Below are 23637 nucleotides of genomic sequence, written 5' to 3'. Positions count from 1 at the left end.
TCCAATATTTGTAATGCAGACATGCAGATCAGCACTGGCCTCTAAGGATCTGAGAAAGGATCTGAGAAAAGCAGATCTGCGAAAGGGCAGATCAAATGTGAAAGAAGTGAGTCAACCAGAAGTAATATGTCACATTTAGGAAATATTCTCATTTTTTTTATGTTATTTTGTTTTTTTCCAAATTAAAACAACAATCCCCCCTCCCTCAACAGTGGCTATTTTTTTTCATGCCTTATGATTATAGCTTAGTAACTTGTGAACATAAAGACTGACCGTCAAGTTACTGATTTAAATACTGGTATGACACTGACTAGAATGTATAGAGCACAGTGCCTGGCATGCAGTAGATGTTCAACAAATGTTTTATAAATGAATGAATAAACGAATAAACAGGAAATAGGACCTAATTTGGCCCTGTCCATCCTATTTTTAGAATACAGAATAAAGACTTGAGAAGTTTATATATCAAAACTATAAACACTGGATATACTGAAACCTCTCAGTATCTAATCTAGTTTTCTATAGCAAAAAAAATCCATCAACCTACAACAGGCCACAAGTGGTGCTCACTAACACTCATTTTTCCTGTTCCACACACAACACTCCCTGATGATGTCTCCCTAGTTCTCTGTTCACCATCATTCATGAAGGCGCCCTTCTCATCATCAACGGAACAGTCCAACAAGCACGGCCTAGAACCCTACCATGTGCAAATGTATAAAGTGTATGCACGATCAAAAATCAATCAGTATCTTCAATTAACACTCAGCCTGGTTGTTGAGGAATTCTGGAGTTTATGAATAATAAAAGAACTGCTACTCGAATAGGGTCCTTTCTCCTAGTGTGTTAACCAGGCATTTGGTTTCTAAATCCAGGCAGAATCAGCAAATCCACATTAATTAGCCAAGTATCGATTCACATCAGAAGTATTTAATTAGCTACCATGATAAGTCTGAGTCCCAATTAACAGCAAATATCTCAGTATCTAAGGGATGAAAATGTAAGTAGTTATTGCTATTTACAAGGAACAATGGAACATTTCAACAATTTAGTAAGTGATAGTTGCTCAAGTGAAGCAGAATAATGAATCTGGATTCAAACAGAAGAACTACCTAAATATGGAATCTTTTTGAAAGCAGCTCATGACGAGCCATAGGCATGTCTCTGAAGTTGATAGGAAAGAAAAATAGGACATGAAGAGATTAAGTGAAGCAGCCTAAGTTATACGGCAGATCAAGAGCAGAGAACACTAAAAAGTAGAACATTACCTGGGAAGTAGTAAAATTTGAAAATGTACGTGGACACTATAAAGCACCATACGAACACATAATGCCACCTACTAAATTCATCAACTTAAATACACGTATAATGTTGTCCTTTTTCTCTTTAAGATCAAATTTTGCCCAGCCAAACCCAACAATCTCCAACAATACATGCACCTGCATAATACACTTCTGTAATGAATCCATTTCTGAGAATGAACTTTATGTCAAGCCATCCTACAGGCAATAAACGTAAACAACAACTAACTTTTGTCCTCCATCCCCCCCTTTCCTCTAACTTGAAAAAGTAACCCATCATAGAGCTCAGGAAGCAAGAAAATGAGGTCCAAGAGGAAGCACATGGTCATGTGTACCTACTTGTGAGGACCCATGGGAAACAGAGCTTGAGGTGACTGGGTGAAGAGTTATCAACAGAAAAGACAACTGAAAAAGAAGCAGCACCAAAACTTCTTGATTTTTCAAGGAGCTCATTCATTTAATAAACAGAGTGGTAGGGGCAAAAAACTGGGAAATGCAAAGAAGGAAGGAAAAGGAATAAGAAGGCAACACAGCAAACTGGTTTTCCATTTATAACTTTAAATTTGAGTCTAATGCATTATAAAAAAAAAACAGTATATGTTTTAGGTTATGAGATAAGATGGTCTCAATTTATAAGAGAAAAAGTTGCCAATGATCCCTGTGAAACTGTAGGTGAAACAGCATAGGTTACAGGTTCACCACCAAATGAGAGAATGCATATAAACAGCATGACACAGTGCCTACCTAGCACATTGAAAATGCTCCAAAGATGTTAGCAATTACATGAGATTAGTAAAACCTCTTCCTACTTGAATTTGTAAAATATATATACTATGTATCTATGTATGTATGAGTGCGTGTGTGTGTGCATATATATATATATACATACACATACACACACACACACACACACACACACATGCTGTGCCTTTCCAAGAAACTTAGATTTGGTGAAAAAAGAAAACTATGCACTGAACTAGGAATTAATACCTAAGTTCTAATTTAGGTATTAATTAGTCAAGTGACCTAAAGCAATAAAATTCTCTGTCTCAGATTCCTTACTTTGAATTCGTAAAAAAGAGTACATACAAACTAAGAGGGGGGACATTATCTAAAGAACTGATTTACTGTAGTTAGTAAATCATTTATGCAACATGACTTTTCAGCAATTCCTTTATATCACACATCTATAATATCTGCTATTAATTTCTGATTTCTGGTAACTTTGTTTTATGTAATTCTTCACAGCCATAGCCCATTCTCAAACAGAAGAAGAGAGCTATAACTGTAGCCACCTGATTATTAAGTAAAATATTGTAAACAAAGAAACAAACAAAAAACCCAGGGCTTCCCTGGTGGCGCAGCTGTTAAGAATCCGCCTACCAATGCAGGGGACACGGGTTCGAGCCCTGGTCCGGGAAGATCCCACATGCTGCAGAGCAACTAAGCCCGTGCGCCACAACTACTGAGCCTGTGCTCTAGAGTCCGCGAGCCAGAACCACTGAAGTCCATGAGCCTAGAGCCCGTGCTCCACAACAAGAGAAGCCACCGCAATGAGAAGCCTGAGCACCAACGAAGAGTAGCCCCTGCTCACTGCCACTAGAGAAAGCCCGTGTACAGCAACGAAGACCCAACGCAGCCAAAAATAAATAAATTAATTAAAAACAAAAACCAGACGTACCAATACCTGGTGAATTCGCCAGACTTTGTACAGTCTCAGACCTAGAGAAACTGGACAAGGTTTCTCCTGTTAGCTTTGCCTAGAATTTAGAAAATTAGTATCTGACACATTCAAGTAGTATTTTTTTTTTTTTTTTTTTTTTTTTTTGCGGTACTCGGGCCTCTCACCGCTGCGGCCTCTCCCGTTGTGGAGCACAGGCTCTGCACACGCAGGCTCAGCGGCCATGGCTCAAGGGCCCACCCGCTCCGCGGCATGTGGGATCCTCCCGGACTGGGGCACGAACCCGTGTCCCCTGCATCGGCAGGTGGACTCCCAAGCACTGCGCCACCAGGGAAGCCCTCAAGTAATATTTTTAAAAGTAGAGTGGGCACAGACAAAAAAAATAAAACGTATCAACTTTCTAAAGAATAAGGCTTTAGAATTATCTCTACTCTTGCCTGAGGTCCAGCCAGAAATAAAGTCTTCAACTGCCCAGCTGGCAGAGGCCCAAGCCTGAATCTTAATGACCGAGCTGACGACACAGCCAGTTTCTCTTCCAGTCTTCCTTAGTAGACTACTGGGGCAATAGTACTAAAATAACTACGCTGGCATGACATTAAGTTCCCAAAACAGAACTCTCCTTGTTCAATTCTAGCATCAAGGGCTGGGAAAGAGGGAAAAGGGCTAAGAAATCACCTCGTATCTCTACAGTTTTCATTTTGGAAACATGGCACATTCTGGCCTCACCTCCAGAGACCTCGGAGTCTCCCAGAGCGGCGTGATAGCTTATCTCTGAATCACCACCTCCACCACGACTGCCCCGTCCATGCCGCTGGCACCCCTCACCTGGGCTACTGCAACAGCCTTTGAACTGTTCCTGCTCTTTTCCCCACGGTCGCACACATACCATATTTCTCCCTGCTCAAAACCCTCTGCTGGCACGCTAATGCACTGAGAATAAAACCTGGAATCCTTACCATGGTCTACATGTGCTGGCCTCTGCCTCCTCTGACCTGCTCAAACTCTCCAGTCGATCACTCCACCCCCAATACACTGGGTCCCCCTGCCATGTCCTGAACCCAACAAGCCTCTTGCACTTGCCGTTCTCTGTATATTCCTCCAGAATTTACGTGGTCCATTCTCTCACATCCTTCAGGCTTCTGCTCAAACATCACCTCTTCAAAAAGGGCCTCCCAGGCTCCCTGTGTAAATGAGCTGTACCCTTTACAGAGAAGAGAACTAGAAATTAAGAATCAAGGGCCTGGCTGTCACAAGACTGAGAAACAAGTGAGTACGTAGCGTAGAGATGGGCAGTGTTTTGAGTGGGCAAGACTACACTGTGAATGACAACGTCCCCTTCGTAACAGCCCACGTTTTGAAACTCCAAAAGGACAGACTTTCACGTTCTCATTTCCAGTCAACGCTCCAACAAGGCCACCCTATTTAGTACAATTTTCTAGACTATAAAGCAGAGTGAAGAAGATGTGTTAACTGGTCAGAATAAAGTAATAACTTGAACCAAAATTCTGGGCGGGGCCATGTATCCAAAAAGAGACCACCTGGAGGCTCCTGCTTCCAGAATGGCTGAAAAAGCCCCAGCCAGACCCAGCCTCCTGTAGACGGTAACGTAAACTCTGGACAAAAATACCAAAAAAGCATTACCTAAAAGCACTAGATAGTGAGAAGGCAACAAATTGTGAAGGGGAGCTGAAATTTAGGAAGGAATTACGGACACGGGGAGACTCACCGTTGCTTTTGCCCTGAGAGTACGCCAAAGTCGGTACCATGCAAGACTTAAACACGCATACAACACCCAAGTCTTTCTGGCCTGAAGAATGAGGAAAAGAGTTTGGGGCAGCCACAGCCCCTGGAAGAAAGGAGATTCCAGCATGGAGAGAGCCAGATAGGGGGAGCTCCATGTACCGTGTATAAACTGCCCAGTCTCCGGGCCACCCCTGAACCATGCATGCTTGGCGCTGTCTGCAAGCAGACCAGCTAAAGACAAAAGGGCTGAACTAACATTTGCATTGCCACTTGAGAGAGAACATGCAGTCTGAGTCCAACCAAATTAACTGCCTGCTAAAACTAAAATCTCAACACTTCTCAAAGAAATAAAACAAAACCCACAGTCTTCAGAACATTCACAATGTTTAATACAAAACTGTTTGATGTGATGTACAAAGAACCAGAAAAACATGACCCAGTCCTCAGGAAAAAAGAAAACTCAATTACAGCAAATACTCAAATGACCCATATGTTGGAATTAGCAGACTAAGACGTTAAAGTAGCTATCATAACGGTGCTCAATGAAGGAAAGCATACTCAGAATGGGAAAAAAACAAAAACAAAACAGGAAATCTCAGCAGAGAAACAAACTGTTATTCTTAAAAACATGGAAATTCTGGAACTGGAAAATACAGTATCTGAAATTTAAAACTGACTCAATGAGCTTAAGAGCAGTGTAGACACAAGTCAGTAAACTTGATGACAGATCAACAGAAATTATCAAAGATAAAAAAGATTTTTAAAAAATGAACAGAGCCACTGAAAACTGTGGGACAACATCAAAACGTCTAATATACATAGAACGGAGTCCCCAAGAAAAGGAGGGGAGGTCAAGAATGGGACAGAAAAATATCAACAAATACTGAATAAAAATTCCCCAAAATATGATTTAAAAAAACATAAATTACTAGACTCAAGAGGCTTAGTGAACCCCAATCAAAACACAAGTCAAAGAAAACCATGCAGAGGCATATCACAGTCAAATTGCTGAAAACCAAATTTAAAGAAGAAGAAAGCAGCCAGAGAAAAATAACACATTACATACAGGGCAACAGAAATCTGAGAAATCGCTGACATATCATTTCAAAGAATGGAGGCCTGGAAACAATGGAAAATCTTTAAGATGCATGAAAGCGGTGGCCTCCACACCTAGTAGGGAGTTTCTCAGAAGACAGCCTTCAAAACCCCCGGCACAACGCTACCCTCCATCCGACTTCCATTAAACATCCATGTCTTCTGCTCCAGGAGCTAAGGAACCTGATTCAACTGTTCAGAAAACAGGCAAGAGACGGCGAGAGAGCAGTCACCCACTGTCCCAGCCTCTGGGCAGCCGTCCCACACCATTCAGGTGAGAGACCCCTGCAGCTGGTGGCACATACCCCATCTCCCTGGGGGCAGTGCTGTCACCACGCCCAGGCCCTACCCCATCTGAACTGAAATTCTCTTTATATAAAGCATTTGGGGCAGGAGGGTGGCCGTGAAGATCACATTTACTCTAAGCCAGACCCGATGTAAGTAACAGAAAAGAATGAGGGATTTTACCATATTAACCCCAGCAGGTACCCCCCAAGACAACCCCTCTTTCCTTACACAAACAGCTAGCAATCATGCCCATTGTGCTGCTGGCACCCTGAGCAGAAGAGAAGCACAAACAGCCTAGGATTTTCTGAAATGGCATGTAGGTCCCTGGGTTGATTCTTTTAGCCAAAATGCTCATTTCAAATCATTTTCCCTGAAGGACTGGAATCAGACAGATTGCCTGGGAACCACTCTGCTGCTAACTTTACAAAGACCTGTTAACTGTAACATAACGGATAGGTCACGTCTTCACCCTCGGTGGACAATCCACTCTGAGATGCTTCCTAACAGTGCCATTCTCCCACAGGGGAGAGCTGCCAGTCCCTTATAGCCCTGATACCTGGGGAGTGTTGACTCTACGCCCAAGAGGTTGACAATTCAACTGCTGCCCAAAAATACTGCCTCTCTTAAATAGAAAACAGTCCAAATATTTAGAGAATGGAGTGAAACTGTCCAGCTTGAAAGTGTTTTTTTCTTTTTCAGAAGAACTTGAAAAAAGTGTGTATCACTAATACGAACAAGCTGTTCAAAACAGCCCCCCATTTGGAAAGTCTCTGGCATTTTCTGACTAGGCATTGTATTGCTGCAATGAGCTACCCAGTAATCAAAGAGGACTACTTATTTCCCACCAGAGTTAAAAGGAAGGATTAGTTCTGGTAAGTTCTCGGACAAATTTCAGTCGCTGTTAACTGTTGTGGCATCGGCTTCTCTACATCCCTATCAAATTCAAAGAAAACTCAGGAAAATGGAAAACAAAGGCTGCTTTATTATTCTATTTGACCAGCATCTACCTTTCACGGAACAATTTTTTTTTTTTAATTTCAATGACATTCAAAAGTTGTAACTAAGAAAATAAGTGAAATGTATTTGGGAAGACGTCAATAAAAAAAAAATCTCCCCGTTCAGCACTTTCTTAATATACACGATAAATTCTGGGATCAAAAGTTTGTAGAACCCTACAGTCTTTGAATAGCCTCAGATTATAAATTCAATTAAATAAAATACAAGAAAAGATTAGCAGCAGTAGTAAGAGAGTAGCAGGATTCCTAAGAAAAAATTTAAAACAAAGATTTGTACAAGAGAAGAAAAAGTGGTAACAGTTATGACACAAGGGAAATTATATAGCAGATACAAGAAGGCTTCATCAGTGAAGTGAGTTCTTAACGGTAGCAGAACATCCACGCTGCCCTCCATCTCCTTTGACAGGAAGAAATAAGTAGGAATCAAATAATTTTGGGGCACCTTTCTAGATTCCTTACTTGTACTATGTTAGATTCCTCTTTAATCCTGAAGTCAAAGGAGTTAATTAACTTACCAAAGATGACAAAATGACTACTTAATCCCAGGTCTATATCACTCCAAAATGCATACTTTTCCATTATACCATGATGCTGCTTAGAAAATATTTCACGTCAATTAGTTCCTTAATGAAATAAATTTTTAAAAAACTGGTGTAGCCTGAACATTCCTCTTCTAGGCAAATTCTTCCTAAATACTACACTAATTTTCTTAAGCAAGCTTCTAGCAATGATGGCCCATCAGACCTTTGCCCTTCTTTGCTACCTTTTTCTGGAAAGTACCTAAGCTGCAGGGTAAGTAGTTGCCAGGTGGCTTAAGATTTGCTCTAAGGCCTCACATTTAAGAGAAATGGGTAATCTCCCTCTAGATTGACAAGTTTACATCAGAAGGTGGATAAACAAAGTACTCAGAACTAAAGCTCTATCCTGCATATTCGGCTATTACTTTTCCTGTAAAATACAGCATCCTAACCATAACAGATGGAGTAAAGAATGAGAAAGAACCTGCAAGAGACTACAGAAAAGGTTCAGGATCTCCAAGTCCAAAAACATCAAACCCCCAACACCAGTCTCCCAGAGGACTTGTACCCAACCCTGTGAAATGAAACAGGTCTCCTTCCTAAATCCTCTGGGAGGTGATTAAAACCGCAGCTTCTGGAATCAAACACACTAAGACTCAGCTCCTCCATGATTGCTAATCATGACCTTGGGCAAAATAATTAACCTCTCTAAGCCTCAGTTTCCACAGATTTAAAATGAAGAAACCGTACTAGTTCATTATATAAGTTCCACAAATGCTAAATTATAGTGCCTAGACTAGGAGTGCTTCATAAATGTTAGCTTTTCATCACCATTCTCATTATCAACATCTTTGTGATGACACAGAATAAGTCCATGAGGTCAGTGACAGGGTTTTGTAAACCTTCACAGGGCCAGTTTCGGTACTGGAGCGTCTTAGGAGATTTCTGAAGTAAGTAGCAGAGAGGGAACTGGCAAGGCCTGAAAGGAATGAAATAGAGGCAAGGAGAAAATTTCATGGGGAAGGAATCTGTATAGGTTTTTTTTTTAAAAGAAGCATGTTTATGGAAAAGAGATTAAGAATGAATTCCTCTCTCATGCAGTAAAACAAAAGGCTCATGCTTCTATTACCATGATGGGGACGCCAATGTCAGGCCACAGAAGGTCCTCTGAGGGCAGCTTGGGAGAATTCCACACCACCACGACCTTGTTCAGGTAAGGGAGGCCATTCAGCCTCTCGAGCGAGTTCATGAGCACCTCCTCCCGCTCGTAGGTCAGCATCACCACTGTGAACTGCTCCCGTGGGACGTTGCCGCCCAGCGAGGCCTGGAACTCCTTGCCGGAGCCCCCGGCCCCGCCACCAATAGGCCGAAAGCCAGTCCCAGAGCCCAAGAATTTGGCCTCTGAGGGCAGCACAGGGTCAAACGGTGTGTGGGGGAAAAGATGGAAAGGTCCTGGCGCAGAGTTCCAGCTGCGATAGAAGTCCGTGACGGTCAAGGTGAAGTTGCGGAGGTACTTGGGGGAGGCGTAGGGCGGCTCTGTCTCCACGGGCCCCAGGTCCAAGTCCCCATTGTCGGCCATGTTGGGGTCAGTGCCGGCTGCCTTGCCTGAGCGATGGGGGATCTCGGCCGCCGCCTCTTCCCGGATGGGAGCGGCTGGGATCTGGATGCGAGTCCTAATCACAGCCAGCACAGTACTGAAAATACTGTCCACGGTGGAGAAGTAAGTCTCCCAGAGGAAGCGGCCTTGCCGCCTCATGGCCAGAAGGTCGCTGTCGGAGAGGCTCCGTAGTAGGAAGTGGACCTCCGTCACTCGTGGTTTGGGCACCACCAGGGCGGCCTCGCTCCACTGCAGCACGTCCTGGTAAGGAAGCTGCACGTGCTCCCCAAGCACAACTGGGACAGCACCAACCTCCAGGGCTTCAAAGAGCCGTGTGGCACACCCAGAGGAAATAACCAAGCGAGGGTCCCCGGGAGTGATAATGAGGGCGAAGGTGGAGAGCTTCAGTAATTCTAAGCGGTCTTCCCGCTCCCCACATAGCGCCCACTCAGTAGGCAGACTGGGTTTAGGCTGGTTTTTGCAGGTAAATTCTACCAAGACCTGATCTAGTTTGCTGTCCTGTACTGCCTTGAGGGTGGCAATGATACGATCATCGTAGTCGGCTGGAGGGTCACCCTCCATCTCCTCCTCAAAGGAGCGGGCCTCCTGAAGGCTGGATCTCAGCGACTCAATCTTCTCACCCTGGAAGGTGAAGAGATATTTCCGCTTCACTGGCACCTGTGGTGGGATTTCCATGAAGTTGGGCTCTGACATGGCGTGGACTAGTGGCGATACCACCAAGTCAAAGCCAGGCCGGTACTGGGCAGCATAGAAAGTGGACTGGGCCACCATGGCCCGGCCTGTACTGATATTGTACAGTAAATTCTGGGTGTCCGACTTCCGAGACAGATTGATGATGACGTGGTTGTGTCCGTCTGTCCGCCAGTGTGGTAGGGAGTACAGCTGCTTCTCCAGGTCAGCAGGCCGCAGCACTCCCAGCTCCTGCATTTCCCCCACTAATATCACATAAAGGCAGGCAATATCTGCATTTTCTGTAACATAAACGTTGGCTCGTGCTGTGGCCTGAAAAGCCTGCTTGACCAAGGGATCCAGGTAGCTGCCAAAGGCAAACTGGTCACTGTCATAAACATAGACTGGGAAACCAGAGGTGAGAGGGCAGCGAGAATAGTCAAAACAGTTGTGCAGCCGGCAGCTCCGCAGGACCTTTGGGGGAGGGAGGCCGATATCGTCCTTCTCTGGGAGGAGTCGGATGGGCAGAGAGAGTTTGGGCTGATTTTGGGCCATCAGTTCTTTGTAAGAGTGCTCGGTCTGGCTGATGACGTTCTTGAGCTGAAGCAGGTCCTGCTTGGCATTCTCAATGCTCTTCTTACAGGCCTCTATCTTCAGATTCAGCTTGGCGATTTCACTGTTCAGCTCTTGCCGCTTGGCTTCCAGCTGCAAGAGCTCTTCACTTACAGACTCTCGAATGCGGCAGAGATCCAGCACGTGCTTCACCTCACAGAGCTCATTACCAGCCCGTGGGCCAAAGATCCGCTTGCCTGCCTCATCCGCTTCGTCCAGGGTGGTGAGATAATAGTGGGCGATGAGGGGGAAGAACACGAGAATGATGAAGAGCGTGAAGCTGAGCCACGTGAGCCGAATGCGGTTGGACCACCGCAGCACGCAGGTCTGACCTCCGTTGCCCACGCCCCCATTCCGCAACATGGTGTAGCCCGTCATGAGTTCCTCTGTGGCTCCTGCCCCTGCTGGTCACGTTGGGTCACTCGCCATAACCATGAGTTGCTATCAGACAAGACTCAACCTCCTCTCACTCCCGTGTTTCCGAAAGAGTTAGTGTGCTCCCTGGACAAGGCACCAAATAAAACGGAAATTTCATTTTCCTCAGCTATGACTGAAATGGTCTCTGACCCTACTCCAGCAGATTTTGAGTTCTGGTTGTTGACCAAAGAACATGTCCTTAATCTTTATCAAATAGTAAAAGGTACCACATTGTTGATGAGATGGAAGGGAAGAGGTCCCTGATGGTGGAACCCAGGAAAGATACCCAGGAATCAGATTGACTTTGTCAACTGCCATAGCTCTCGTTCCTTGGTTTTGCTGACCAATACATATGCATAGTTACTATTGACAGTTATAAAGTAGCTGGTTAGAACAGAAACAAATGCCAGCCTCTTAACAGTGTCATTGCCAACAATCAGGCCTGCAAAAGAAAGAGAAGCATGTCAGTCTTGAAGACATTATGTTCAACAAGCCTGCTCTCCCCCTGTAACTTTCTGGAAAATGCTTAAATCTTATAAGATAGAACAATGGTTGGATCATTGGTGTGTGTCTCACATAACATTTTAAGTCCAATGTAGGTTTTGTTTGGTATGGATATTTTACTTGTGGTTAGTAAGAGATGGATAAGATAAGCGTCCAAAAACAGTTTCAGTGTTTAGACACACACACCTTCTTCCTATTTAATTGGCTATAGAGCAGCATTAGAGCCCTATAAAATGATTACCAGCTACATTCAACAGAGGGCGAAAATGTTCACAACAATTTGTTATTCTAGACTCAGCCATCATCATTAGACAGAGAGAAACACCCTCCTATCTATGTTCATTCCTGACATGAAAGTTGACTTTTGAACTACTGGAAAACAAACAAACAAAAAAAAAACACCTCTGTGAGGAGCTCCATTTGTTATATTCAGAGTTGAAAAAAGCTGATGAGAACTCTCTTGATCTTTACCCAGCAGTGGGTCCAGTAATTCAGAGATAAAATGTATTTTCCAGTTTGCTTCTCATTTATCTTCTGTTAGCACACATCATGTGCTCCTCCTTAATATATAAATAGTAACCTGGTCTTTCAGAAAGAACACTATACTTAGAAATGAGGGGCATTATTTCTTATCCTTGGAAGAGATTTGCTGTCAGACCTTACGCCCCAGGTTTCTAATCTCCCAAAATGGAGATAAGTGTACAGAGATAACAACATATATTGTGTTGCTATGAAAATACAGGACAGAGGATGTGAGGGTACTTCAGGCTAAAAAATCTTGAAACAGCATTCCCAGTCCTATTCTCTTACCAAACTTTACTATCACAGGTTACAAAAGCTTTTCACTTGCTTTCACCTCAAATTCAATACATCTAGAAGTGAACTCATAATGTTCTGTGCCAAAGAATACCCCCAATTTCCTTCATTCATTCCCTCCAAAAAGTATTTACCATACTCTTTCCATGTCTAAGACATGCTAAGTATAACTGTGGGCAAATCTAGGATGTAAAATAATCCTCGACCTCATGGAACTTCCTTTAGCCTAAAAAGATATAAACGAATAGCAAGGATACTACCACAAGGCAGTGTGAAGTAAGTAGTACTTTTTGGATGCTCAGTCACTCTCTCTAGCTTCTACCTTTGTTAAGGATATATAACTATTAAATGTTTGATAGAGTCTTCTCTCCCTTTAAATAAAAATTAAAAGTGATGACAATGTTACTAAAAGGTTTGAATAAGGAGACCACGAGATAAGGACAACAAAAACCAAAAAATAATCAATCATGGAAAAGCGTAAATTTGGATGATCTAAACTTGATAATTAAGAGCTGACCAAATATCCCAAAGTATGTAGGTCAAAGTTTCTAAAGCATTATCCTTTTAATTCAAATGTTAAAATCTCTCTTTTGGGTTTCAAAATAATGTTCTCTGCACTTACGATCAAATCGTAACAAAGACAGAATGGAGTGGAGGAAAAAAAGAAGGCATAATCCAGGCGACTCAGCTGATTCATTCCCTTCTTACCATATGGCTCAGGGTCCTTCCTTTCTCTGACTCATGTAGCGTTACACTTCAGTATACAATTTCTGGAAATAGTGAACTCCGGGGCTTGCTCTCCTGATAGAAAATAGAGAAGTGACATGCTATTAGAAAAATACTCAATACTGAAGGTGCTATTAAAGAATTTATTTACTGTCTACTATGAAAAGGTTTCTCTTATGTATATAAGGTGAGCATAGAATTTATTGCTCAAATGGAGGCACTGTTTTAAGTGAAAAGGGGTCCTATTAATAAATACACTGGGACAACAAGCATAAATCGGCATTCTCAAAGGCAAACCATCCAGCTATATGGTTACTTATTTATGAGCTCTAAGAGGGAATAAACCAAAACGCTAAAACGTAGAAAAATCCTTACCTTTTAGAAGTATATACTGAGATATTTATAGAGGATTTACCTGGAATTTGCTTAAAAATAAACAGGATGAGGGTGGTGACGAGCATTCTGGGATATCAGTGAAACAAGATTAGCCATGAGCAAACTGCTGTTGACACTGAATTATGGGGATACATGCATGTCTGCTTTTATATATGTTTAACATTTCTCATATTAAAAACTTAAAGCTAAATTATACAGAGTCTAAACAAAATGTTTTTTAAAAGTTATTTGGAGACTGATGATACTTAATCTAATATTGCTAATGCTACCAACCTACAGTGAACAGAACTGGGAATAGAAACAAACATTCTAATGGAAACCAGTAATTCAACAATGACTCAAAAAAATTTATCCCCATCAAGTTCCATCTCTTTTACTGAAATTAGGCAAAAGTGTCATCAGTGCCCAAAAGCATGAACTTTCTTTCCTAAACAGCTAATTATTGCAAGCACAAAAGAAAAAGAAAATGCTTAGAACCTCTTCTGTCATTCTCCGGAAAATGACAACGAAGGTATTAGGATCTAGAAATAAATGTCACCTGAAATCCTGATAAGGAGAAATCTCATTAATTCTGTCATCGGCCACAGCACTGAATGCCCAACTTGTCAGCCTGCCCCCTACAATGCATTCTATGCACAGCAATCAGAATCATCTTCCTAAAACATGAGTTAGACCAGGGATCTCCTTTCCTTAAAAATTTTCAGTGCTTTCCTGCTACACTGCCAGGCCCTTCATAACTAGCTCCCCGACCACCAAGCTAATCTCATAAGACATCACTGCCATACTTGCTCGTTCAGCTTTAGCTACACTGGCTTCCTTTCAATTCTTCAACCAGTCAAGCTCTTAACTGCTTCAGAAGCTTTATACTTGCTGATCTTTTAGTCTCGAATGCTCTTCCCCAGGCTCTTCTCTGGTTGACTCCTTCTCATCCTTCAGATCTTAATTTCTTGATATTCCTGTTTAAGGTAGCCTTTCTTACCCCCTGACACTTTCTGGCACTGATCTACTGATTTCCTTCATAATATCTTTTCATTTATGTATTGTCCCTTTCTGCTTTGCTGGCACCCAGTCGTCCTCCTACCTCATATAGAAAGTGCTCCCCAAGGCTTTTGACATAATCTGGTATTGAATCCATTCGCTGAAATGGCGGCAACCCCCAAAGTACCCCCAAAATACTAGTAGACCAGTATTTCCAGCTCCCTAAAGGATATCTCCCCTAGGATACACTATGGCCATTACATGATTCGAAATATTCCCACTTTCCAATAACTTTCAGTTCTGCCCATGATATTACTTCTAGTCTTACAAACTAGAAACAATGTGATATACAGCAAGGAGTATAGACCTCAAAGCTAGCCAGACCTGGATCAAACCCCAGCTTTGTAAGCTATTAGATGGTCACTTAACCACTCTAAGCTGCATTTTTTTCTTAAGTAAAAGAGAACACTCATGTTCAGGATTGTTATAAAAATCAGAGATAAAGCAGTGAGTAAAAAATACCCTGTACAGTATCTCTCATATAGTAATCTATTTATTAGCTACAAGTCCTGGAGTTATTTTTAGATCTGCCAAACTGCATTCATTCTTTTTTGTAATAATAATAATTATGGTAATAATATATTTATAATAATAATAATTTACAATAATGTTTGCATTTATCCCTTTTATACAACTGCCTTCAACCTAGTACTGGACCATAACAAACCATTATGCCTAATCTCACATTCCCCATCAGTTTATCCTATGCATTACTCTAAATCAATCTTTTTTATTTCATCTAATAATGCTTTAGCTTGAATAATTTCAACTGACCTATCTCTGAGTTCACCAAACCATTCTTCTGCTATTTCTAGTTTAAGGTTAATTCCATCCAATAAATTCTTAATTTCAGGTATTATATTTTTCAGTTCAAGAATGTCCATTAAGTTCTTTTTTAGAGATTCCATTTCTCTATTGAAATTCTTCATCTATTAATTTTTTCCATCTTTTCCTCCATTTTCTTTAGCATATTTATGAGAATTAAATTTCTTATCTAATTCCAACATCTGGGGCACCTGTGGATTTTATTCTGTTTTTCTCTTGATTGTAGGTCATATTTACCTGTTTCTTTGTAATCTTATGATTTTTTTATTGTGTGCTGGACACTGTTTAGAAGAACTATAAACACTGGAGTAAACAATTTTCCCAAGAGATGGCATACTTTTCTTTTTTTAAACCCTCTACCAGCCTGGCAGTTATATATACAATTTATGACTTCAGCTGAAAATTTAACATTATCTCTAATATTTTATCACTCTTCTTAATAAAAGCTCTTTACCTATGATGACCTCTCTCGACTTGTACGTCAATATTGACTGATATTTTGGCTCCATCTTGTTTTTACACTCTTAATGTTAGCCCTTATTATCATTAATGCAATTCCTGCTTGTTTAGATTCACCCACATATTTACCAATTTCCTTATTCAGAATTCCATTCCTTTTTGCATTTCATTCCTTCCCTCTGGTTGTTTCCTTTTCCCTGAAGTAGTGCCTCCAGTGAGAGTTTGTTGGTGGTAAACTGTTCTCTTGTGAAAACACTTTATTTCACCCTAAATCCTGAATAATGATCTAGCTGGATATACCATTCTAGGTTAATAATTCTTTTCCACCAACACTGAAGAATCCTCTGGATTCTATTACTGCTGCTGAGATGTGAGATGTCAGTCTAATTGTTGTGCCTGTGGATAACCTGACTTTTCATTCTGGCTATGTTCAAGATCTTTTTGCCTTTGGAATTCTGCATGTGTCTACATGTGGAATCTGGGGGGCGGGGGACGCTCAGCACTCATCAAACTTTCTGGCTCTTAAGATGTATGTCTCTCATCAAACCAGAAAAGTCTCAGTCATTATCTGTTTGCTTTCTTTGTTTGTTTAGTCTTAGTTTGTTTAGTTTGTTGGTTATCTATTCGTATAGAGCCTGTCGCTCATTCTCTCCTTTTTGAATTCCTATTAGATGACTAGACATATGTCAGACCTCCTCATTTCATACTCCATGTCTTTAAACCTTTCTTCTATATTTTCTCTTTTGTCCTTTGTGCTACCATCTGGAAATTTCCTCAGGTCTATCCAGTTGAGGGCTCAGGAAATGTTTTCAGTAAAGAGCCAGAGAGTAAATATATTAGGTTTTGGGAGCTACATACAGTCTATGTAGAATATTTTCATTTGTCTCTTTTTTTAAACAACCCTTCAAAAACGTAAAAACCATTCTTTCCATGCAGGCTGTAAAAAATAAGCCACAACCAAGATTTACCCCACAAGCCATAGTGTGCCAACTCCTGATCTAACTCATTAATTCTCTATTCTGTGTCAAAGCGGTTGTTTATTCTACCCACTGAGTTTTAATTTCAATGACTATTTTACATTTCCAGATATTCTACTGACCCCGTTTTAAAAATTTCTCTTATTTTTACGATCGCACCTATTCTTTCTCACCTTTTCTATTCCTCCTCTTCAGGTGTTTAGTTTGTTCTGTCCGCTGATTCTTGCTCATCGAGGAATAGTAGATTGTTTCCTCCCATGCTTTATAATTCTGTATTGAGTTCATTTTTAGTTGTGCTTTATTTCTGGGAAATCTATGTGGTCTGGGTTGAGGATACGTCCCTCCAGAACAGTTTGTGTCTTCCAGATACCTCTGTCATACTATCAGCCTTACACCACTTTTTATGTCAATTCTCAGTCTGGAGATTCTCCCAGATCCCACAAGTACTGTAGATTTGAACACAAAACTCATATGAAGGGAAATCCATGGTCATGAGTGCTCAGTGAATATTCCCTTCCCCAACCAGCTCTGGATCTTGCTAAGAGAGACATCTCTCTGTGTGTGCTCACAGGTAGATTTTTTTCTAGTCTATCCACTCCTTTAGTGAATGTTCAACCCTTTGAAGATCCATACTCTTATCTGGTATCTCAGTTTAACACTCACAGGCGCAAGGCTCTTTCTCTTATCTCTGTGGAAACTAAAATTTCAAGTTACTAAAACTGGCAAACACCCTAAAACCAGAGATCGCCTCCAGTCTTTTGTCTATGCATGAATAAACATGCTTACAAAAATGGGATATATGTTCTTTTTTGTAATCTGATTTTTTTCCACTTATAACAAGAACAGTGTAATGCCCCACATCATTAGACGCTATACTACATGATCATCAATAATTGAATACAGCAAGACCATAATTTATTTAACCAGTCCCCTTCTGCTAGACATTTGTTTCCAATTTTTCACTATAATCAAAACTATAACAACTATTTTTGTAGCTATCTTTGCATACATCCACAGTTATTTCCTTAGAAAGAAAATTTTAACATAGGTCAGAGCAAGAATATCTTACCATTTTAAAAATTACCGTCTACGAGAAAGATGACCATTTATCCTCCCACCAACGATACAGAGGGCATCCGTTCGCCAATAATGGTGTGACAGAAATGGTTATTACTCCACGAGAATGTATTTGCTCTCCTACATTTCCCACTCTGCCTTACAGTTTGGCTGCAGCCGTTAAGGCTAGTTCTTGCCAAAGGGAATGTGAGTAGAAGTAAGGTATCCTTTCCAGTACAAGGCAGTTAAGAATAGCCATGGATTCTTCTTCCCCCCACCACTTGAGAGACTGAAAGCAAAAAACTCTAAAACTATGAAGTGGCAAGATAAAAGCAACACAGACGCCTGAGTCACCACTGAAGAGGAGCCACAGAAGAGCGTCATCTGAATTGTGAAGAGTGAGAAATAAACTTTTATGTTAGGCCACTAAGATTTCAGAGTCTGCTGCTGCAGTTAAGCATTAATTAACCTAACTAATCCAACCAAATGCCTTTTTTTAAAAGTCTGATAAAACGTCATTCTATTGTTTTAATTTACCCCTTATTATTGGAGGTCGAACAATTTTTGCTCATTGAGTATCTGTACTTCTCTTTTCATGCACTATCACTTCATGTGTTTTGCCAATTTTTCTATCTCTAAATGTTTTATCTTTTTTTTTTTTTTACATTAGTCTGCTGCCCATAATCACTCTTCTGCTAAACTTCCACGATCCTCTATAATCCAGGATGGCTCTACCTACATGCCCTACTTCAACTGTTCCACGTACGTCCAGTGAATCTTTCAAGCTCAACCCTACACAAAGAACGAGCTGGCTCAAGTTGTGCTCTTTCTCCAACCTTCTCCATCTCACTTGCCCAACAGACTCACTGGACACTTGGAACAGCATTCTTCCTCTTTTCCACCTAACCCACTTATTCTCTGGGGCCATTTTAGAGTCCCACCTCTTCCATATAGTTTTCTCTACACTTGATTTCTGAACTCTCTAAATTCCCACTGTATTCAGTATTAGAGGATTCAGAATTTGATCAACTGTTCATTAGTTTCATTTAAGGAATTTGTTTCTCTCCAACTGGACTTAAAAACTCTTTGTAGAATGAAACTATTTTTCTGACCTCTTCTGAAATCCCTCTGCAAAATATCACATAGTTCTGGGTTCCAGGTCACTGCTCAATAAATAACAGTACTAGATAAGAGTCTTAGTTTACACTTTCATTTTCAATCAAGTTTGAGATTTAGAGCCTATATAGTCTTGGTTCAAGGAAAATGAAACACTGAAAAATAAAGAGAGAGAATTTCACAGCTAGGAGGAGGCTAGAAGGCCATCTGGACTTGCAATTAGACTCTCCAGCTCAGGACTCAACTTTGAGAATTTAAGAATGTTACACAATTTCCTCCTTAAAGTGATATTGAAAAATCCCTACTTACCTCCAGGGTTATTGTGAGGAGTAAATAAAATACGATAGATTAAATTAAAAAAATCTATGGGACACAGCTAAAGCTGTGCTGAGAGGAACATTTACGCATGAAATGCTTACATTAGAAAAGATGGAACATCTCAAATCAATAACCTAAGCTCCTACGTCAAGAACCTAGAAAAAGAACAAAATAAACCCAAAGTGAGCAGAAGGAAAGAAAGAATAAAGAGCAGAAATCAATGAAATAAAAAACATAAAAACAAAAGAGAAAAATCAGTAAAACCAAGAGGTTTGTCAATAATTTTGACAAACCTGCTCAAGACTGACAAAGAGATACAAATTACCAACATGGGGAATGAAACAGGGGATATCACTACAGTTCCTGCAGGCATCAAACGGATAACAAAGGAAGTATAAACAACTTAACACACATAAATTGGACAACTCAGATGAAATGAACCAATGCCTCAAAAAACACAAACACCACAACTCACCCAACAGGAAATAGATAATTGGTCCTATAACTATTAAATAAATCGACTTTGTAATTTTAAAACTCCCCAAAAAGAAATGTCCAGCCCCAAAGGCTTTCACTGGAGAATTCTACTACATGTTTAAAGTATAAATACCTATTCTACACGGTCTCTTCCAGTGGCGGCAGGGGGGAGATTCCCGGTCCTTTTACCAACCCTGATACCCAAACCAAAGAGAGCACCAAAAAAGAAAACTACAGATAAATCTCTCTCATGAATATAGACAAAAAACACTGAACAAATATTAGTGAACAGAATTCAGTAATATATAAAAAGAATTAAATTATATTGCACTTAAGTAGGGAAGTGTTATTTTATATAGTTAATCTTATCCAGAAGCATGAACATTCATTCTCTCCGTTTATTCACACCTTTATTTCTATCAAACAGTTCTGTCATCCTCATCCCTGCCCCAATGTCTCATATTAAGTTAGTTTGTATTTTATATAATTTACTCATCCGTTCTCCTGGTTCTCCACCGCAACAGCTCATTCTCTGGTTCCTTTTGCCACTCCTTAAATACAGTTGTTCCTCAGAGGTTTGTCCCTTGTCCTCTTCTCTCTTTATCTTCATTTACTGGAGCTTGCCAATACCTTCAATTAGCACCCCCTGATTGGATGATTCTCAAATTTACCTCTCTAACCTTGATCTCCCTTCTGATATCTCTTTTCCAATGGTCAGCAACACAGACATCTACACCTCAATGTTCCAACGGCAGCAAGGGTACACCTCCTCTGAGTATAAGGAGGTTATGTTAGTTGTCTTCTCCCAACAAAGAGGGAAAAAAAGTTCAAAATACTTGTGCACAGAGATTTATCATTCAAATCACGGCTGATGCCCTACTTTTTACTCTTTCCCTAATCAAAATTTTCTTGCTGATAAATGGAAAGTAGAATTCTTCATATGTTAGCCACTCACTTGAGGGCTTGAAACCAGCTATGTTCCTGGAAAGCTGAAATGGTAAGTAATTCAAGTCAAAAATCCAGAAGATAAGCTGAGAAGTCATCTGGGGCTTAAGAGTTCTCATTCGGAGTTCTGCATATGCTTGTCTTGCCCCTTCATCTCCTCCCTCCTACGCCTCAACACACCCGTGCCCTCTACCATCTCTACCATCGCCTCCTCTGCTAACATTCCTTATCTCCACAGCGAACTCTTCCGTCATTGGTGGGAACATTACCAGCAATGAGGACCTTGCTTTCAAGAGTCTGTTGATATAATAACCATCCTACTGACTCGACTTTTCTTCTTGTAAAACTAAAACACTCTGATATTGAAACTTCCTATCATGGATTTGGCATATCACTGTTTATTTAGGTCTTCTTTAATGCCTTTCAACAAAGTTGTATAATCTTCCTCATTAAAAAATAAATAAATAAACTGAACTAAAGTAAAACACTCAATGGAAGAGAGAAAGAAAACAGAAGGGAGGAAAGAAGGGAATAAATAGCTGGTTCCACTTGGGCTGCTGTTATGCATTACATCTGAAACGTATGAAGGGAGAATGGAGCAAGAAGCAGAGAAGCTAGACACCTTCCAGATGTTCCCAAATGAAACCTTCAACTGACTTTAACATATTAAATAACTATAATAACAGCTAACATCTATTGAATGTTTACAGTGTGCCAGGTTAGACCTACTGTATTCCTTCACACACTTAATCTTCACAAGAATCCTATGAAGTAGGTATTACTAGTATTCCCACTGTATTTATACACGAGGAAACCAAAGCACAGAGCTTAGGTAACTTGCCCAAGGGCATCCATATTGAGTAAAACTTGGATTCAACTCAGTTACTCTAAGGCCCACACTCTCTATGTCTTAACCATTATGATAAACTGCCTGTGATGTTAACTCAGGGAACACAGAGCATAGGCACATCATGCATAAATTAATTTTAAATTATCCATATTACTACAGCTGTACTGTAATCACAGATAATGAGTTATAATTAAAACACATGGTAATACTATTCCAAACCTAAAGTCAACCTTATATTCATATTTGTTTATCTGCTAAACAAAACAAGAAAACTATATACTCAGAGTGAATGACCTACCTATGCATCTGTGCAGGTAGTACTACATGAGCCCATCAAGAAGGCAGAATCCTATTACAACCCAGGAGCAGGTTCTACAGAACCGTTTGTACATTGCTGCTATTACTGCCATTGCCACAAGCCTTTCAAACTAGATAAAGATAGTTCTGTACAGAAAATCATTTCAATAAGGTTGTTGAAAGCAATATTTCAGAGATTTTTAAATACTATAACAACCCCAAAGAACATGATTTCCTGATTTCCTGCTAAGCACAGGCATGACAAACAGTCTGTTACCTAGTACCTAATTCAAAAATCAGGATGTTAATAAGCTAAACAAATTAAACAAACTAAAATAAATTTCCCAATACTAGCACTACTATTAAGACTCTGACTTCTCTCTTTTATGGTTCAAAATAACAAAAGGCACTTTCCAGGGAAGCTAACTGTTGTTAAAAAGTGACTTGTAAAAACTGAATGTAGGCAATTCACAAGTTGCAGGAGAGCGAGGTCATGTGTTTTTCACAATACAACCACCACAGTTTATTTACTGGATAAATTTAACCTGGGTGTAAAACAAAGGAAATAAAAAGTTGTCAGCAATTCAAAACCAAAATCAGGTGAGAAAAACTGGTTGTGCACTGACATACTTACTGAGTTACGAGTCAAGATTATGATACAATCACAAAGAACCACAGAGTTGAGCCACCCTTATTACAGGGCTTTGAAAAAAAGGAAAAACAAATATTGCTTGGTCTCAAGAACAGATTTCTAAGTCCAAAGGTGTTCCACAGATGCCCCTAGCAGACACAAAAGGAGCTCACCAGTAAGTAATAAGCGTTCCTTCCGCTGCTCAACTGTGTATAGGTATTAACAAGCAAACTAACATTGTTGATTAACCCAGGTCACAATATTGCTGCATTTAGTCAGCAATAAGCCTGAACCCAGAAGTCTCAACTCCCAGGATAAGTCCTCAATTGGAAAATTATGCCAATTCCTGTATCCGTTTCCCTTCCCACCAGTTTGATAACATCCCACAAATCAAAATCACATTGTCTCATGAGTCAGTTTTTAACTAGGGTTACAAATCAGATGCATAACTCAGCTAAGAATGTTTTCACATGATAAACCCAGGCCCACCAAACATTAACTGAATCAGAATTCCCAAGCATGGGCCCAAGCTCCCGCAGTTTGACAAAGCTCCCAAGTGATTTTAATGCAGAACACACTGCTCAATAAACTCAAAAGTACTGGTCTAACAAAGAACTGATGACAATCCTCATTCAGAGTGATGACATCTGAATCAATGTAATTATAGACAACTAAGGAAGTCAAAGAGCAATATACCTTATTCATGCAGGAAGTCTACAGACCACATCATAGACTTTTGGAAGACGTGGGGGTAGACCTTTCACTTGTTATAACTATATATATATATACAATGCACTCTAGATAACACACTTTACATATACTTTCTCATTTCATCCTCATATCAACCATCTTGGGGTTAGGCTTGTTTTTTCTACTTTGCAGAAAAATAAGTGAGAATCCCAAGGTTAGATAACCTACTTAAGGCCATATAGCAAGAAGGTGAGGAGCCCAGATACAAATCCAGGTGTCCGACCTGCACCCTGTTACCCACGTGTTTACTATTTGTTTACTTAAAAGACTCATTTTGGCTTTGTTCATTTACAATAAGCATGTATTGCTTTCATAATTAAGAAAAATATTATCTTGCTGCAGTCACTTCAAAGTACACCACATTAGATTTTTCCATAAATAACGTGACAATTAGCTTTTTAGAAAAAAATAAAGTTGAATTCCTGCATGACAAACCAAATCCCAAAATAAGTCCCAGATGGATTCAAGAGGTAATTATAATAAATGAAACCACAAAAA

The 23637-nt window shown here is 40.3% G+C and overlaps 1 protein-coding gene across 5 annotated transcripts in view; it reads right to left on the bottom strand.

Moving 5' to 3' along the window:
• Window positions 1-23637, bottom strand: part of EXTL3 (exostosin like glycosyltransferase 3) — a 127804-nt gene that overhangs the window by 33147 nt on the left and 71020 nt on the right. For all 5 annotated transcript variants that reach the window (XM_067745276.1, XM_067745277.1, XM_067745278.1 and 2 more), the window contains 2 exons: window positions 12987-13079; window positions 8772-11400 (listed from right to left, as the gene is read on the bottom strand). In XM_067745276.1, coding sequence (XP_067601377.1) covers window positions 8772-10919 — 2148 coding nt within the window. In that variant the 5' untranslated portion in view covers window positions 10920-11400; window positions 12987-13079. The remainder of the gene's footprint in view (window positions 1-8771; window positions 11401-12986; window positions 13080-23637) is intronic.

This window comes from Pseudorca crassidens, chromosome 7 (assembly GCF_039906515.1).
Source record: "Pseudorca crassidens isolate mPseCra1 chromosome 7, mPseCra1.hap1, whole genome shotgun sequence".
Taxonomy (NCBI): domain Eukaryota; kingdom Metazoa; phylum Chordata; class Mammalia; order Artiodactyla; family Delphinidae; genus Pseudorca; species Pseudorca crassidens.
This window is presented reverse-complemented; position numbering and strand designations above follow the sequence as displayed.